Source organism: Drosophila miranda (genome assembly GCF_003369915.1).
Source record: "Drosophila miranda strain MSH22 chromosome Y unlocalized genomic scaffold, D.miranda_PacBio2.1 Contig_Y2_pilon, whole genome shotgun sequence".
Classification (NCBI taxonomy): domain Eukaryota; kingdom Metazoa; phylum Arthropoda; class Insecta; order Diptera; family Drosophilidae; genus Drosophila; species Drosophila miranda.
This window is the reverse complement of record NW_022881614.1, coordinates 11,528,782-11,546,252: the sequence shown is the minus strand read 5'-3', so window position 1 is coordinate 11,546,252 and position 17,471 is coordinate 11,528,782. Positions and strand designations below refer to the sequence as shown.

Here is a 17,471-nt window from a genome sequence, read left to right as displayed (position 1 = left end):
TACTTATTAATGCCCATTAATTCTCTAAAAATCCACCCTTTCGCATACTACCCCAAAATGGGTTTGACCTGCAGGACCCTCGGTGTGTTTTTTAAACCCCACTTGGCTGATGATGATTCATATGTACTACGCCCCCTCAAACCGGCCGAAAAATACGAAATATGAATGTGTGGAAACTACCACCACTATGCAGAGCTCTATATACTCGAAGAAGGGGTCTCTTTCGCCACCTCTGCCCCCACCCTTCTCCCCACGCCGTCACGCTCTGTTGTGTACCAAAAGCCCTTGACAAAAAAGTGCAGTGCAATTAATTTTTCGCGAAACTTTTGTGGAAGGAGTGGAAAGTGGAAGCTTCACTCACACTCTCTCTCTCTCTCCCCCGCTCTCTCAAGTGACGTTTTAGTGTTTGCATTTGAAGCAGCAGTCGAAAAAATTCCCAATTTGAATGGATCGCATCCCCCCTAGGAACAGAGCCGCCGAGTCCAGAGTTGCGGGCTTGGTCGGTCTGCCCCTCGCACATCTGCAGAATGTTTGTTTTCTTGCTTACCCGTCCCATGGAAGAGCCAGCAGGGGGACGACTGTCTGTCTGTCGCTATCCCCTCTTCCGTCGCGGTTCATTAAATTAAAAACGGCCAATTCGTAGTCGTATTCGGAGTAATACGTCAAAAATGCTCCGCTTTTGTTTGCTGTGTTGTTCTGTGTCGTTCCTGGAAATTATATCCTTTCTTCTAATTTGAGTTACGCTTTGTCGAACAGGGGACAGCCACTACCCGGCCAGACGCTGTCCGTGCCAGTGCTTGGCTGGTGTCTGGTTGGAGGACCTACAGTCATATTCCACTTTTCTATTATTTTTACGCTTTTGTGGTCTCGAAAGTTTGTGCTTGAATTAAACAAGCAGCAAGAACAACAATCATCGGAATAATCCCATTTGGAATGGTACTTCCTGTATAATAGCAACAGAAGCGACCTGGGACAAGAATGGTAAGAATCGATTCTTCGGATTGGGATGCTTTTGGGCTGACATTCTGGGATGTGGTGGGATGGGAGGGAAGGATGCTATTCGTCCAGCCGCTGCTCAATCTGCATGTTAATTAATAATAAGCGTGTTCATATTTCTCTCCCCTGTCTGTGTCCCATCCATCTGAAGACACAGTCAAGCGAGGAATTTCACTTTGATAAACTCCCCCCACACGACAGGACAAGGGATGTTGTCCCGGGTGGGTGGATGGATGGATGGATGGATGGATGGGACCAACGTTACGTCTTACGGAAGTGCGTTTGCGGGTGCAAATGGCCGTATGATGTGCAACCCTCTGTAGTCCGTTGGCTCGCTTTTTATCCCACGACTCCGGGTGCAACATGTTGCCGGGATTTGTTTGGTTAATTTCTGTTTTGGGTCCGGGGGATTACGCTGGGGGTTCACCCCGAATCACTCTTGGGCCACCCTCGTTGTGGGCCTTACGCTAACTGAAATTTATGCAGAGTTTCGTTTGAAACTCAAAGTATCGTATCCATGGTTTCTTCCTTTTCCCTTAATTAATAAAAAATTCATGCTTGATTTTATAACTTCATCAATAAGCACCGCTGTCGGCACCGTTTGTCCTCTGTCCCTCCCCACTCAGCGCTCCTCCAGAGCCCACTCCTCCTCCTTCTTCCATCACTTTTATGAGCAAAATTCACAATGAATATTTATGCGCGTCGCCTCTTGAATGGGAAATGCGATGGTGCGGGGTGGGGACGTGGGGGGCGATGGGTGCAGTAGCCGACAGCTGCCGACAGGCGCACCAGTTGCCCAAAATAGCGTCTTGGGTGGGGAGAACAGAGAGAGAGAAAGAGACGGAGAGAGAGACGGAGAGGCTTAGAGAGTGGCCCAACCGTTTTGGCCCTCTAATTATATTAACACGTTCATCATTCCCCTGCCATTTGGCTTTGGCTGGGACAAGTGGCGCCCGAGGACGGCAATCAGTCTGGCCGGGAGCTGGGAGCCGACTGCCGCCTGCTGTTGCTCCAAATAATGTTTAAGGGGGGCGGGCCACATTTTCCTATTGGGACTCGTCGGCTCTTCCATGAAAGCGAATTAATAAAAATTATTGCATATAATTGTAATTCTGGGCAGCAGAAGTCGGGGTGGGTGGGCGAATGGCGCGTGCTGCTGCGTTTTATCGTCGATCTCCTGCCCCTGCCCCCTGGAGTGTTTTATTACAACTCCCCCACCCCGAACCAAAGCTGCAGATGAAAGCATTTTAGAAATATTTCCATAGATATTAGGGCGAACAACAAACGACTTGCAGCATGTCCAAGGAATGTGAGATTGGAGTTCTGTATGCTTCTCGGGAATTGGAAGAATCTGGGAATTTCTTATGAATAATCAAATTTATTAATAGCCCTGCCCTGCCCTGCTCTTCAGCCCTTCAGCCCTTCTCACCTTTTCTCTTTGGGAAGTCGTTGAGACAAATACACTCTCGGCTAAGCAAACATCGAAATCGAAGTGCTGCTTGTACAATCGTTATCCCATAGATAATGGCGATTGGAGATGGGCACGGGCTCAATTTCGTGTGGGCATGATATACATACATATGTACATGTAACACCCGTCTCACGCTCGTCTTCTAGTGTCTATCTCGTGCTCCAATCTCCGTCTTGCGTTTGCAATGACACTTCAATAATAAGTATTCCGCTTTGTTTACACTTGAAACTGTAGTTGTTCTTGTTGTCATTCATTATGTTTGCACTAAGCCAGCGATTTATATCAAGCACACCACCCCACCCCGCTCTCCTTCTACGAGTGGTGTGTGTCTGAGTAATCGTCACGTCACACAGATGAGATCGTCGTGATGTAATTTGTTATCGATTACAGTTCACGCCAAAAGTGCCCCCAAACGAAGGCAGAGATGGAGCTGTGGCTGGGGCTACGGGGTGCAGACGGAGCCAGTTGTTGACTCTGGTGATTTATGGTGCTGAATGCATCAGAATGTGTTTCTAATGCCTGTCCATGGGCCATGGCCTGTCGCCGTCGCCGTCGCCGTGGCCAGGCCCTCCCCTGTTCGTTTGATCTGTTCCTTTGTCGCTTTCCAATTTAGCTTGTAAACGGGGCTGATTGACACTGTGATATGGACAATTAAATTGTCGCTCTTAATCGTCACAAAGTGCCCTAATTTATTGTGTTTAATTTCTTTTGCTTTTCATATAATGTTTTTTCAACTTTTTCTCGTTTCATTTTGCCCCTGCCTCCCTCCACCACAAATGTAATTTTTCCAGAGCCAATGCGGGTCGCCAACGTTCGAGAAGGAATTGCGCGAGCAAATTGAGAAGTAAGTGTCATACAAGCTAAATTGTTAATCACGATAAGGACCGTAACTGTGTGTGTGTTTGTGCTTGTGTTAATGTGAGAACCAGTACTAGCAGGAGACATAGAGAGAGCGATAATAGTTCCGTTACTTAAACACAATGCTTGAATGCCTTCTTATGCCTTCCATTATACAATAAATGACTAGCAAAATACATATTTATTTAATTTGCCCGCCAGACACCCTTTCGCGGCCATTATGCAATTCGGGAATAGTTTTTGCACTGCTTTTGGCAAAAACTACGTAAATAATTCATACTCGTGACTAGCCACGCCTCCGCCTCCTGGCCAGGACAGCGCCATTACGCACAGCGAACGACCCGCCGGCCGGCCCGAGAGCTAACGGCACCTAAAATGCAATTTTCCAAATTGCCAGAGCAGAGGAGCCAAGGAGCGCAAGAAGAACACAAAAACGAAGAAGGAGAAAAGAAAGGGAAGCAGCAGGAAACACTTACTGGCGGCGAACGCATCAATCACAGCGAACCCTCCGCACCCACCTCCTCCTCCTTCCATTCCGCGGCCCAAGTGTAATTACCGCTATTCAGATTTGAGCTTACATAACTCTGGTTCTAGCCTGTGCGTCTCTCTCCTTGGTAGACAACATTAACTGTTACACACACACTCACACAGACACACACACACCTACGAGTACACAGATTCCGTTGATTTTTAGCAATTCGCTTTCATTATTTCTATATTTGTCTTTTCTTATTCTTTTCCGTTTTCACTTGCTCTCGCATCTCTACACCACAACACACCACTCCACACTCGCCTGCTCTCTCTCTCTCGCTCATACCTGCAGCATGAATCGCATTATGAAATCCAAAGAGCGCAAACAAATGCAGACATGTCGGGATCACAAGGCACTGCAGGTATGTATGGGTCCCTAGTTCAGAGGGGGCGCAGCGGGGATAGCTGTCTACACAGCATGTGGAAAATCAATTTGCACAGCGAGAGTCGAGTCGAGTCTCCCTCTGCAGCGCGGAGAGGAGTTCCCGAGTCATAAATAAACGCATAAATTCATTTTTAAGAACAAAATCTCTCCCCTTGCTCCCATTCCGGCGCATACAAATTGTCTCTTATCCGTGGAGCAGGAAGATGGGAGCTAAAAATTGCTTCTGGCCCGGCCTGGTCTGGCCTGGGCGCACTTTTTGCCGGAATTGATTGAACGCGCGCTGGCATTAGGGACGCTTCATTGAGCCGGGGGCAGGAGGTACGCAGAGGTAGTGGGGCAGATGGAGATTCCTTTCCCTTTCCCTTTGAGTCGTTAACTTCTGGCAATCTCATTTGCGTCTCGCTCCAAAACAATCGGATCTGAGCCTAACCCAATTTTGTAAAGCCATCTAATGATGACGCCGTCGCCGTCGTCTGTGACCCTCGTCAAGAGTGCGGGGCGCCCATGCAGCTGTCATTGGGTGGCACATGGCTGAAGGTCTCCACTGTTGCAGACACACACTTGATCCATTGTTTGCATTGATTCCTATTGCAGACGCGCTTCGCCCGCCAGGAGAGTCTGCTGCACTCCATGCAGCAGGAGAACCGGTCGCTGCTCACCCGCATCCGGCAGTACGAGCACTGCTTGGACGACGTGATGCGCAAGGTGGTGGACGCCATTGTGGCCGAGGACAATCTGCGCGAGGAGGTGAGCATGCTGAAGGGCCGTGTACGGGATCTGGAGGCGCTGTCCGCCAGTCCGGTGAAGGGGCGGGACGAGGGCTACTGCACGATGAGCAGTGGCCAGCCGCAGCCGTCGAACGGCCACCTGGAGGATCTGCCCGAGGAGCCCGAGCAGTGGTTACTGCCGCCGGAGCCCTGCTCAACGGAAATGGAGGACTGGAGCATGTCGCAGGAAGAGCTGGCTGTGATGACATTCGACGACGAGCGGGAGCACCACCAGCAGCATCAACGAAGGAAGCGCGACCACGACTGGCTCTGGCCCTCGAGTGACTTCATCAACTCGACCACCGTCGAGACGGACTCCGTTGCCGACGGCATTGCACAACTGCTGCAGCAAAAGGTGAGCGGAAGAGGCTTTCTTTTCTTAGACTGGGTTTCAGCAAGGATCTCTCTGTTTCAGATTGTCTACTCGGAGGATGAAGAGGTGGCCTGCACGGACTTCACCAACGACTTCTACAAGCTGGTCAACATCCGCTCCAATTCGTCGCGCAGCCTCTACTCCTACCTCGAGGGCGAGACGGACGACCAGGACGAGGATGACGAGGATGAGGCAGACTCGAGCATGTCCGAGAGCCAAGCGGCACACACGGCCCGGGCCGCCACCAGTCCCACGCCCAGCGCGGCGGGACGGGCACAGCTGACGAGCTGCTCCTCCAGCGAAACGGAAGAAAACTCGATCAGCCACCCGCCGCCGCCGACGGAGTCGCATCAGGAGAAGGAGGAAGAGCCTGACTACGCGGTCATTGACGAGTGCCGGCGCCGCGTCAGAGACATCGAGATCGAGGACGTGCCGCTGATCATGAGCGCCACGCCTTTGCAGCCCCTCAATGAGCAGCAATGCATAGCGCAGATCATCAAGAGCGAGCTGCGACGCCCGCCCCATGTGCTGGTAAAGTCCAAGTCCGTGCTGGAGGATCAGGAGCCCAGCTGCATCCTGCGCCACAATCAGCGTCGCGAGCTGGAGTCCACGGTGGTGCGCAGCGACAGCATCAGCTGTGCCCTGATGACAAAAATTGCCAAAGAGGCAGCGCCCCCGTCACCGGCGATCGTGTCCAAGCTGAAGGAGAGAATTCTGAACCGCCAATTTTCCGCGCCGGCGACATCGAGTCCTTGGCGCCGGAGCAATGGTTGGAAGCGGGTGACGTCCCCGGTGCAGATACCAGCAGCTGCATCCCCAAAGAAGGTGAGTACATCTGCAGACCCCAGAATGTGTATCCGTATCCTAATCTGCGACGTATTTCCAGAAGCAAGCCAAGTCAACGGAGCTGCCAAAGAGCTGCCTGCCCAAGGCGGTGCCCACCAGAATTCCACCGAGCATCAATTCATCGACGTCCTCCACCTCGTCGGTGTCGTCATCCTCGCCCTCGCCTTCGTCTTCGTCTCCTTCGCCACAGTCGCCCCAACAACAACAAAAGCAGCAGCAGCAGCCAAGACCCTCAGGACAGCAGCAGCCCAAATCGAAAATTCCTCCGCCAGTTCCTGTGCGGCGATCCTATGCGAGCTAAGTGGCGGATTGGCGTCGCCGTTAAACCTCAAATGAATAATCGTCAAGCAAACAAATATTCAAAGATTAAAAAGACTAAATTGTGATATATTCAAACAAACAAACAAAAAACAAAACACAGAGGAAGAACGTAAGAGTGTAGAGGATAGCCAGCAGCGAGTTTTATATGTAAGAATACGAGTATTTATGTATTGTATATTGTAGATTTTTTGAAAATGTTTTACTTTGTAAGCGGCAGCACTGCCAACTGTTTCCCCAATTAGAGGCCCCCCACACTAGAGATGCCCTGCCCTGATGGCTCGCCCTGCTCTATGTCCTGTATTTTGTAGAGCATCGCGGTTGCAGCCTCCGAATCGGGCTATAAGTTGTACTAACTATTATACATACTGCATATGGCATTCAGTACGATGAGTGTAGGATCTTTGTCGCTGGCAAAGAGCCATTCAAACTACTACCATACTATTAGATGAACTAAAACCGTAGTCTTCCGCACAAATCGAGTGTATTCGCAGTAGGCATTTGTAGACCTGGTTATCAACATTAGGTTAGGTTAGGTTAGGTTCAGGCGGTAGCCTGGGGGAGTGTTGAAACCCTCCCAAGCTCACTTGGACCTGTAGAAGGTCCGTTGTGGTGCCGCATGGGCGTGTGCCCCTTCCCAGTGCCTAAAAACCGTGGAGAAACAGGCTGTTGCAAATTAAGGGCAGTCCCATCCGGAGGCTTGGATGAATCTGGACAAGGTCCCCGGTTTGATTTCGTCTGTGAGGATAGCGGCCCCGAGAATACGAAGACGACGATTTCCAAGGGCCGGGCAGTGGCAGAAGAAGTGGGGGACCGATTCCTCCTCTTCCTCGTCGCGACAACTCCTGCAGAAGTCGTTATGAGAGATTGACAGTCTAGAGGCATGAGTGCCAATCTGCCAGTGTCCCGTAATGGCTCGAGTAACTGCAGAGCACTGTGCTCTGCTGAGCCTATACAGCTCGGCTGAGCGCTTCTTCGATCGATATGGCCATATCAATCTTGAGATTTTACAGGAAACGGTTTGCTGCCATCTCCTATTGGCATTTTGCTCGAACAATTCGTGCGTGAGGAGCCTGCACGTAGCCAGAGGCATCGCTACCTGCTCCCTCTCCATAAGGAGAGGAATTGTAGTACCCTGCCTTGCTAGCTCGTCGGCGGCGTCGTTCCCCTCGATGTCCCTGTGGCCTGGGACCCATATAAGGAAGATGTCTAACTGATCTGCGATCTCGTGCAGAGACCTGCGGCAGTCATTTACAGTCGCTGAGTTCGACGATATTGAGCCTAGAGCTTTAATAGCTGCTTGGCTGTCCGAGAAAACGCACACTAAGTGCGTGTCTAGAAGTAGTTTGGAGACGATGGAAATGGCCTCCTTGATGGCTACAACCTCCGCTTGGAACACACTGCAGTGGTCCGGGAGCCTGAAGCAATGACTGATTTTCAGCTCGCTGCAGTAGACTCCGCCTCCCACGCGGCCGTCTAACTTTGAGCCATCAGTGTAGAAGTGAACCGCATTTGCGGGTCCTGGTTCGCCCATCATCCAGTCCTCCCTAAGTGGGATTGATACCTGGTAAGGCGTCGAGAGGTGATCACTAGGGAACCAATAATCTGTCCTCTCTGGTAATTGCGGGTGTCTCGTCAGGATTCCCGAGTGCCCAACCGCGGACGCTTTCCACAGTCTGGCTTCTCTCATTCTGAGTGCGGAAAGTGTTGCCACTTTCTTTCCCATGAGATCTATGGGGAGGAGGTCCAGCACAGTATCCAGGGCTTCCCCTGGAGTAGTGCGTAGCCCGCCAGTTATGCATAGCTCTGCCATGCGTTGAACTCTGCTGAGTTTATTGAGGCATGTCCTTTTGTCTAAGGCTGGCCACCATACTACCGCTCCATAGAGCATGATCGGTCGGTGATGGTGGTGTAAAGCCACCGAACTATATAGGGGGTCATTAGTCCGATGGCTTGCCTGCAAGTATAGAGGGCTACTGTGGCCTTCTTTACTCTATCCTCTATGCTCAATTTCCAATCGAGCTTTCTATCGAGGATTAGACCAAGATACTTGGCGTTGTTGCTGAAGATTAGCGCTTCCCCACATAGTCTTGGGGGAATCAGTGCCGGAACTTTGTACTTCCTAGTGAAGAGCACCAGTTCCGTTTTACTCAACCCCCAGGTCCGTCAGTGCACCCGTGATGGCGGTCGGGAGGATGTTATTAAAGGCGCCTTCTATGTCGAGGAAGTCTACCAGGGTGTACTCCTTACAGTTGAGGGACGCTTCTATGATCGATGTGATCGTGTGTAGGGCCGTTTCGGTGGATCTTCCTTTCCGATAGGCATGCTGGGAGTCTGAGAATAGACTAGGCGGAATATTTACCGTGAGATGCATCCCCAAAAGCCGTTCCATCGTCTTCAGAAGGAAGGACGATAGACTTATGGGTCTGAAATCTTTGGGGGCAGTGTGCGAGGGCTTGCCTGCCTTGGGGATGAAGACGACTTTGGTATGAAGCCAGGTTTCCGGGATATATCCATGGGAGAAGATTCCCTCGTATATCCCCTTGAGCCAATTAGTGTCTAGGTCCAGCGTGAATCAGCTGGGCAGGGATGATGCCATCTGGTCCCGCGGATTTGTATGGTTTAAACATTTTATTGCCCAGGAAATGTTCTCCTGGCTTAGCAGGTTCATGATATCACTTGAGGCAACGGAGGGAGCCGCGATGTAGTGTGGTCTGTTTTCATCGCAGCCGGGAAAGTGGGTGTTAAGGAGAAGATTTAGCGACTCATTGCTGGACGTTGTCCATGATTGGTCGGCGTTCTTCAGGTAGCCCAGAGTGGGTGTAGTCTTCGAGAGAACTTTGCGCAAGCGCGAGGCTTCCGAGTTATTCTCAATGTCGCTACAGAACTTACGCCATGAGGCGCGTTTGGCTTTCCTCAGTTCTTTATTGTAAACTGACAGACTGGCCTTGTAATCGGCCCAGTTCTGCTCAGCGTTTTCAGCCTTAGCTTTATTGAAGAGTCTTCGGGAGGCTTTCCGGAGTTCCCTCAGTTTCGGATTCCACCATTCCGGTTTCTTCCGGCCTCTGCTCTTGCTAGAGGGGCAGGATTTATCGAGCGCCTCATTGCAGGCGTCGGTAAATAGTTTAACAAGATGAGTCGTGGCTTCCCTGGAGATCTCCTCCTCAGGTGGAGTCTCAGGGAGAACACGACAGAGGTGGTCTGAGTACCGAGCCCAGTTTGTCCGCCTAAGGTTCCGAAATTGAGCTGGTCTCGGTAGTGAAAAAGAGAATATGGTTTCCACGTACCTGTGGTCCGAGAAGGAGTGCTCTTCCAGGACCCTCCAGGATACGATGTTCCCGTGTAACTCATGAGAGGCAAGTGTGAGGTCCAAGACCTCCTTGCGGTTTTTGATAATGAAGGTGGGATCACTCCCCCTATTTAAAAGGACCATCTGAGTGGTCAGTAAATAGTTAAAAAGGTACTCACCCCTTTCGTTGGTGTCAGTGCTTCCCCACTGGCAGTGGTGTGCAAATTAAATAACTGCGGTAGCGGATTGTGTTTTTAAAAAGTTTTTATTTTACTTCTAACTTCACTGATATAGATTTAAGTAGAGGGTCACAAAGGATTCCGGACAAAGGGTTTGCGCGATCTTAATTTTTAGCTCGACTTTGCGGTGTCGCTTCTGGATCAAGACTGACTTGAACTTTCTGATCTTTGCATCGTTGATCCCTTTCGGGAATAGTTTTTCTATAAACATTTCAATTGATTTCGCCATCCCGAGTATTGGATTTCGTCATCCAAAGAGAGAACTGTAAAATGCCTAAAGTGCAGGATCTGCAGAAAGCCGGGAGTGAGATTGTTTATGAGAAGCCGGGTGTGGGCAAACATTCGTTTTCCATTTAGGCGAGTGTCAAAGGTTGGGATTGCGGCGGGAGCCCTTGAGATTGTACATCTTAGAAATCAATTTAGGCGGAGGCCCAAGATTGAAATTGTTTTCGTTTTGGAAAGCCAAAGATTGTTTACAACTCGTATAAGAGCTCAATAGAATTGGGTACGTTAACTCCCCCCATTCTTAAATGTTTCGTCCCGATACATTTTGAAGTTCTGATAGAGCTCTAATTTCTTCTGACAGTATTTGAATGTTGCTTTCCACTATTTCTTCTGACGGTATTCTTATTGATTTAATAAGTACAAACTTGGCTAATTTATAGCCGAAGTAAAATAACATTATCGATATCAAAATGATTAAGAATAATGTTGTTAATGGTAAGGCCGTATTACCTAATGTTATAAGGGGATTTAAAATATTAACATTATCAAAAGAAAATTGCTTATCATTCGATTGTATATAATCAACTAATTCAAAATCGCTATATCTATGATGCGATATATATCTTAGAATTTTACATTTATCATTTATGTGGGTTATATTATTTATTACAATTGTGTTGTTGAATATAAGGAGATACGATCCTAACAAAGTAGTATTGTCAACGATATTTTTGCCTGAAACTAATATGGCACCATCCTGAATGATGTCTATTTCTTTGTTTTTTTCCCTTTTTTTAGTGCAGTTGGCTTTAAAGCCATTAAGTAAATTGGTGAAACAGGTCTTCTTTAAATTTATTTGTGCGTAATTGTTAAAAGTTTCACTTTTAAAATTATTCATTAAATAGTATTTCTCCTTAAATTCACAAACTTTTTCACTTATAACTAACATTCCATCATTTTGTGAGATGGCTCTTGCATGGTAAAACTTGCAAATATCTTTAATTTGAGGATATTTTATGTAAATGATTATTAAATCAGCATTTCGAATTATTTTAACCGTTGCAATGTCCAGCAGATCAGACAGTTCAACAGGATGTTTTTCATGCTTATAAATGTCCTCTAATTCGTTTTTATTTAAAATTTTTGTATTGAAAATGTTTACTTTTAAGAGGGTTATGGTATCAACTAAATTTAGTAGGTCAAAAGTTATTAATTTTAAACGATGCTTTTTCAGTATCGTTTCTTCATTGAAGATGACATTTTTTAATGAATTTGATAGCAATTCAATTTCTTTGAAAAATTTGGAATTTATTACATTTTTTTATTATTATTTTCAGTTAATTCATTTACTTTATTTTGTATTTTCAAAAAGTCGTCATGATCAGGGCTGCCTGCTATCCATTTCCAAATGGTACCTAATTCATTTATTCCCCTTTCATTCCGTTTTGGAACTAATTCTGAAATCATTAATTTTAATAGACTTAAGTCCATTGATATTTCCCACTCATCGTCTGAATTAATTGATTTGTTGACATATTTGGATTCTTTATCAATTATCTCTCTATAAAAACTCAAATTAGTAATATGGAAAAGTAATTTGTATGTTTCATAAGTGTAAACGTCTCTGTCGTCTTTGAGCAATAGATAGTCACTATGCGCATAGTCAATTACTTCCGAAGTCGTCAATATAACAAAAGTCAGTATTAGTAAATTCGCATACATTTTCTGGAAAAAAAAAAATATTTAATATTTGATGTTATCTTCATGTATAATTCTGTTTCTATTGTTGATTATAATTTTATTCGGTCGATTTTCCTTAACTACCTGCTTTTTGTATCGGGATTGAAGTTTATTTCTTTCCCCGAATTTCTTTTCATAAACTACTTCTCCTATTTTATAATCTTTTTCTCTTCTACCTTTGTTATGTAGCTTAAGCATTTTGGTCTGAGCTTCCTTAAGTAATATTGGATTATGCTTGTGTTCTATTTTGTTATACAATATGTCATATGGCATTTGATTGGTCGTTGAATGTATCGTCAGGTTATATTTCAGTGCCGCCCTTATTATTATTTCTGAATAATCTGTTAGATTTAGTTCATCCTTGATGCACCGCGCTATTTCTGTTAGTGTGGAATGTACCCTTTCTACCTGACCATTTGAGGTGCTGTGTCTGGGATCAGCATAATAAATAGTTAAGTTACTTCTCTGTATGAATGATCTAAATTGTGCTGAAGTAAAGCTTGGTTTGTTGTCAGTCATTAAAGATGTTGCTAACGGAAAGTGTTACAAAATTTCCATTACCTTATTTTCAATGTTTAATTTACTTTGAATTTCCTTGACTACCAAGTATATGGAATAAGAATCTATACAAGTTATGAATGTTAGGTTTTGGGCATAGTATATGTCTAAGTGTAATTGATCTCCTTCTTTTGCTGGAATGGGAGCTTCCCCAATTGGAATTTTTACAGGGTGTCTGTGATATTTGTTTTTGTTACAGATCTCACAATTTTTTATATATTCTTTTAATTTTTTGTGCAGGTTTGGCCAATAATACAGCTTAGTTATTTGTTTGTAATTTTCGTCTAGTCCTCTATGGGCTCTGCAATGTGTTTCTTCTATAATTATAGCTTTATCTTCTGAACTTACTACATCTTGGAGGAACTTTCTCGTGAAGAGAAATTTATTTATGAAGTTTTCCTTTAGCTTATTTTGGATAAGGTATAAATCTTCTAAAGTGCAGTGTATTCCTGTGGTTAAGTGAGGCTGAATAAATTCTTTTAAAATGATTAGCAGATTGTCTACCGTATCAAATTCATGAACTGTGAATCTCCCTTGCGCTAATAGTAGCTGCTGTCTAAATTGGTTTAGAGGCTTGCTAGTCTCTTGAATGACGTTTTCAAAACTACTCTCTGCTGAATGCTGAGTATTTATGTCTGATTCTGATTCTGTCTGGTCGACATCACTATCTGTCATATGATTTATTTTAATCCGAGATAAAGCGTCCACTACTACGTTAGTTGAGCCTGGCTTATAAATGATTTTTGGTGTGAAACTTTCTCTGAAGTAATACCAACGATTCATTTCAATTTTTGGATTTTTTTGCGACATTGCAAAGGACAAAGGTTGGTGATCTGTATGTATTTCAATTCCACTCACTCCGTATAAATAATTTCGCAAATTTTTTAATGCCCATACAATAGCTAATAATTCCTTTTTATTAGTAGCATATAATTGCTCGGTTTTACTTAAAGTTTTAGAAATAAATGTTATGGGATTCCCATCTTGCGACAAAACTGCACCTATTGCTATGTCCGATGCATCTGTGGTTAATGTGAATTTTATATTGTAATCTGGTTGTACTAATTCAATATGTGCTATTAAACTGTCCTTTAAATTATTAAATGCTCCCATTGCTGGTTCATCCAGCTGTATTAATGTTTTCTTGGATGCCCTTCGTGAAACTTTCCCATTTACTCCACTCAGATATTTTGTTAATGGTTTGGCAATTGTAGCATAATTTCGGACAAATTTTCTGTAATACCCTGTTAGTCCTAAGAAGCTATGTAGCTCTCTGATATTTTTAGGAATTGGATAGTTTTGTATTGTGGAGATTTTGTCTGGATCTGTTTTAATGATATTTTGGGAAACAATGTATCCCAGAAATTTGGTTTCCAATTGAAAGAATTTATACTTTTCTATGGAAATTTTCATGTTAGCGTTTTGCAATATCTGTATTATATGAATTAGATCTTTATAATGTTGTTCTATAGTTTTTGAAAATATTATTATATCGTCCATATAGACGTGACAAGTTTTCCCAACTCTCTAAGTATATCTCTAAGTATATCGTCCATTGCCCTTTGGAAAATTCTGGGAGCGTTCGTCAATCCCATAGGCATTCTTAGAAATTCATATTTGCCGTTATTTATGGAAAAAGATGTTTTTTCAATATCTGATTCCCTCATTAAAATCTGATAGAAACCTGACTCTAAATCAATGGCCGAGAAATACTTTGCCTTACCTAAATTGGCAAGGATTACTGAAGGATCTTGCATAGGGTATCTATCCGGTATGGTGTTTTCATTAAGTTTCTTAAAGTCTATTACTAATCTATGTTTAGGAGTTCCGTCCTCATTTACTCCCTTCTTTGGTACTACTATTACCGGTGAATTATATGAGCTTTTACTAGGTCTGATTATACCTTCATCTAACATTTTACTTATTTCGTTATTAACGAAATCGTTAACCGAATAAGCGTATGGATACTGCTTGCCATATACCGGTCTATCATGTTCAGTGTTAATCTCTCCTTTTATATCCGTTCTGAACGGTAACTGTAAATTTATATTGGCATGGTCTTCTTCGATGATAGATACCATTTTCTCTCTGAGATTTTCTAAATTGTCCTCTTTGTAGGTTATTGTGTTATACAGTTTCATTTTTGTCAATTCAGAATTTGCATCATTTTGAATGTCGGATATTTCTACGACGGCGCGTTCAGGATTTTTGCATCCCAAACTTTTAAATTGTTCATTGTCGGATAATTCAACGACGGCGTGTTCAGGATTCTTTAATCCCAAACTATTCGAACTTTTAGTGTCGGATAATTCTACGACGGCGTGCTCAGGATATTTTAATCCCAAACTATTAAAACTTTGGATGTCGGATAATTCAACGACGGCGGGTTCAGGATATTTGAATCCCAAACTATTGACGGATAATTCTTCGTCGGCGTGCTCAGGATTTTTTGATCCCAAGCTATATAAACTTCCTTCTACCTTTACTGAATCACTTTTCATTTCTTTTTCTTCTTCAAAATATTTTTTTATTTATATTTATAACTTAAAGTCCCCTTTCCTGTATCAATAACAGTTCCGATTTTCTTTAATAGGTTAAATCCTATTAGTAAATCTGCCTCCATTCCATCTATTTCATAAAACACTTGTTTTGTGTTAAAAATAGTTATATTATGGAAATATTTAATTATTGAAAACCCTTTCACTGTAGCAACTTTCTTATAAATTGATAATTCTTTTTTATTTTCGTTAATTCCCTTTTTTATATAACAGGAAGTTGCACCCGTATCTATCAAAACTTTTAATTCTTTGTTTATTTTTTTATCTACTCTTTTTAAGTAGGGCAGACCTACTTCGGGGGCTGATCTAAAAAATGGTCCTCCTCAATGTTATTTATCCGCATTGCTTTATTAGCCGGTTGTTCCGACATTTCGTTTGGCTTTCGTTTCTGCGCCTGATTTTCGTTAGACTGATTATTCGGTACTACGTTTGCCGTAAAATGCTGAGCTTGGTTATAATTGTTATTATTTCTCCTATAATAACCGTTAGTATTCTCCCGATAATTTCTATTATTATTATTTCCCCTGAATTGATTGCTGTTCTGTCGGTTCTTGATTTGTATCGATTCGTCTACATCCATTGGTTCTGGGGCCTGATTTTGTTGTCTATTACCCAAGAAATAGGGTTGTCCCCATGACATGTTATTCCTCTGAAGATCCTTTTTTTGTTCAAATGGTGAACTATTAGTCCTTGGTTGTCGTTGGTTGAATCTTAATGTATTGTAGTTATTATTCCCTGAATTTCTGGGGCCACTGAATTGGTAGGCAAATTGGGCCCGAATGTTATTTGATTGCAATTCCTGTAACTTTGCCAAGGCATTCGGTAAATCTGGGGGATTCAATGAAAATAGGATTTCTGCAATGCCGCCGTTTAGGCCAGTGACAAAAATGCGTAAGGCATTGTCTCTAATTTTCTAATTTGATTCTTTCGTGATTTCACTGTCCTTTCCGTGAGTCAGTATTGTCTTATTTATTAACAAGGTCATTTTCTTGTTAACCTCGTTATAGAAATCTATTATTGAAAGGTTCCCTTGTCGGAGAACGCTTAACTCCTGTTCTATTATGTAACTTGGTCTCTTGTCACTGTAAACAAAGTCAAGTCGCGAAAGTATGGCATCAAAATTTAAAACTGTCCCGTGGTTGGTCAGTGCGTCATGTGCTGGTCCTGTTATTTTGTTTCTCAAAATTGTTAAGGCAATTGCTTACTTCCTTTCTTATATAACTTCACTGCAGTTTCTGCAGCTTCCCTCCATCCTACGTATTGGTTTAATCCACCATTGAAAATTGGTAGGGATTCTATTACCTTTAATGTGGTGTCATCTTTTATTGTCTCGTGTATTGTTTCTGCCTGATAATCTGATACCTGATCGGATTTAGTTTCTAATTGTTGTTTTAAATTTACAATTTGCTCCTGTACTTGTGAAATTTGAAGAGCTATCAGTTGTTTGACCAGATCTGCAGTGAGATCGGTCCTTGTTTGTGAGTTAACCATTTTTAGTTTTTCAAAATCTTAAGTTAGTTGATCCACCTTAAATTTTTCTTATATGTTTGTTTTTATAATCTAATATAACCTAATTGAACTTATATATTTATTAATACAACTTTTGCTCACGAACTATCCGGTAGGGGTCGTCCTTCTTAGTTTGGCTGACAGATCTTCGAACGGGGCTTCCTTCTTGATTTGGCTGACAGGTCTTCGAACGGGTCTTCCTTCTTAAATTTCTTTGTTTAACTGGGTCTTCTGGGGGTCTTCCTTCTTTGGTTTAGCTGATAGTTTCACTTTCTTTGTGTTTTGGTTTGGTTGGTTTTGTTTAAAAACTTTGGTTTTTTTGGTTTTTTTGTATTTTTGAATTGTCTTGATTAGCTTTTGTATTTATTTGTATTTTGTATTGTATTTGTATTTGTATTTGTATTGTATATTGTATTTATTTTTGCACACCCTAAGCTCCGGTTTGTTTCCTTTTTATCTCACTTTTTCTTATCTTATATCTCACAGTCACTCCGCGTTTTTATATCTGAAGGATTTATTCCATTAATTAATTGTCCTTCGGGTTTCGGCACGACGCAACACTTTTATTATTCGGTGCTTTTTATGCAACGTCGCCCCATGTTGGGCGCCAATTAAATAACTGCGGTAGCGGATTGTGTTTTTAAAAAGTTTTTATTTTACTTCTAACTTCACTGATATAGATTTAAGTAGAGGGTCACAAAGGATTCCGGACAAAGGGTTTGCGCCCGTGTGGTGAGCGGGCAGTAGAATGCCACCACAGCATGTCACAGCTTGTCGTATGAGGCGACTAAGAAGACACGGGGATGTT

At 43.6% G+C, this 17,471-nt stretch overlaps 1 protein-coding gene across 4 annotated transcripts in view; it reads left to right on the top strand.

Moving 5' to 3' along the window:
* LOC117193624 (uncharacterized protein DDB_G0284459-like) overlaps positions 1-17,471 on the top strand; it is an 87,906-nt gene that overhangs the window by 45,199 nt on the left and 25,236 nt on the right. The window contains exons 5-9 of one of the 4 annotated variants that reach the window (XR_004474646.1): positions 3,259-3,311; positions 4,149-4,218; positions 4,836-5,363; positions 5,424-6,206; positions 6,268-6,695. Coding sequence is in view for 3 of the 4 variants with exons in the window: in XM_033398363.1 (XP_033254254.1) it covers positions 3,259-3,311; positions 4,149-4,218; positions 4,836-5,363; positions 5,424-6,206; positions 6,268-6,528 (1,695 nt within the window). In the remaining variant the exon portion in view is untranslated. Of the gene's footprint in view, positions 1-3,258; positions 3,312-4,148; positions 4,219-4,835; positions 5,364-5,423; positions 6,207-6,267; positions 7,329-17,471 lie in introns of those variants that run through there. The other 3 variants (XM_033398364.1, XM_033398363.1, XM_033398362.1) reach the window with 3 other exon arrangements.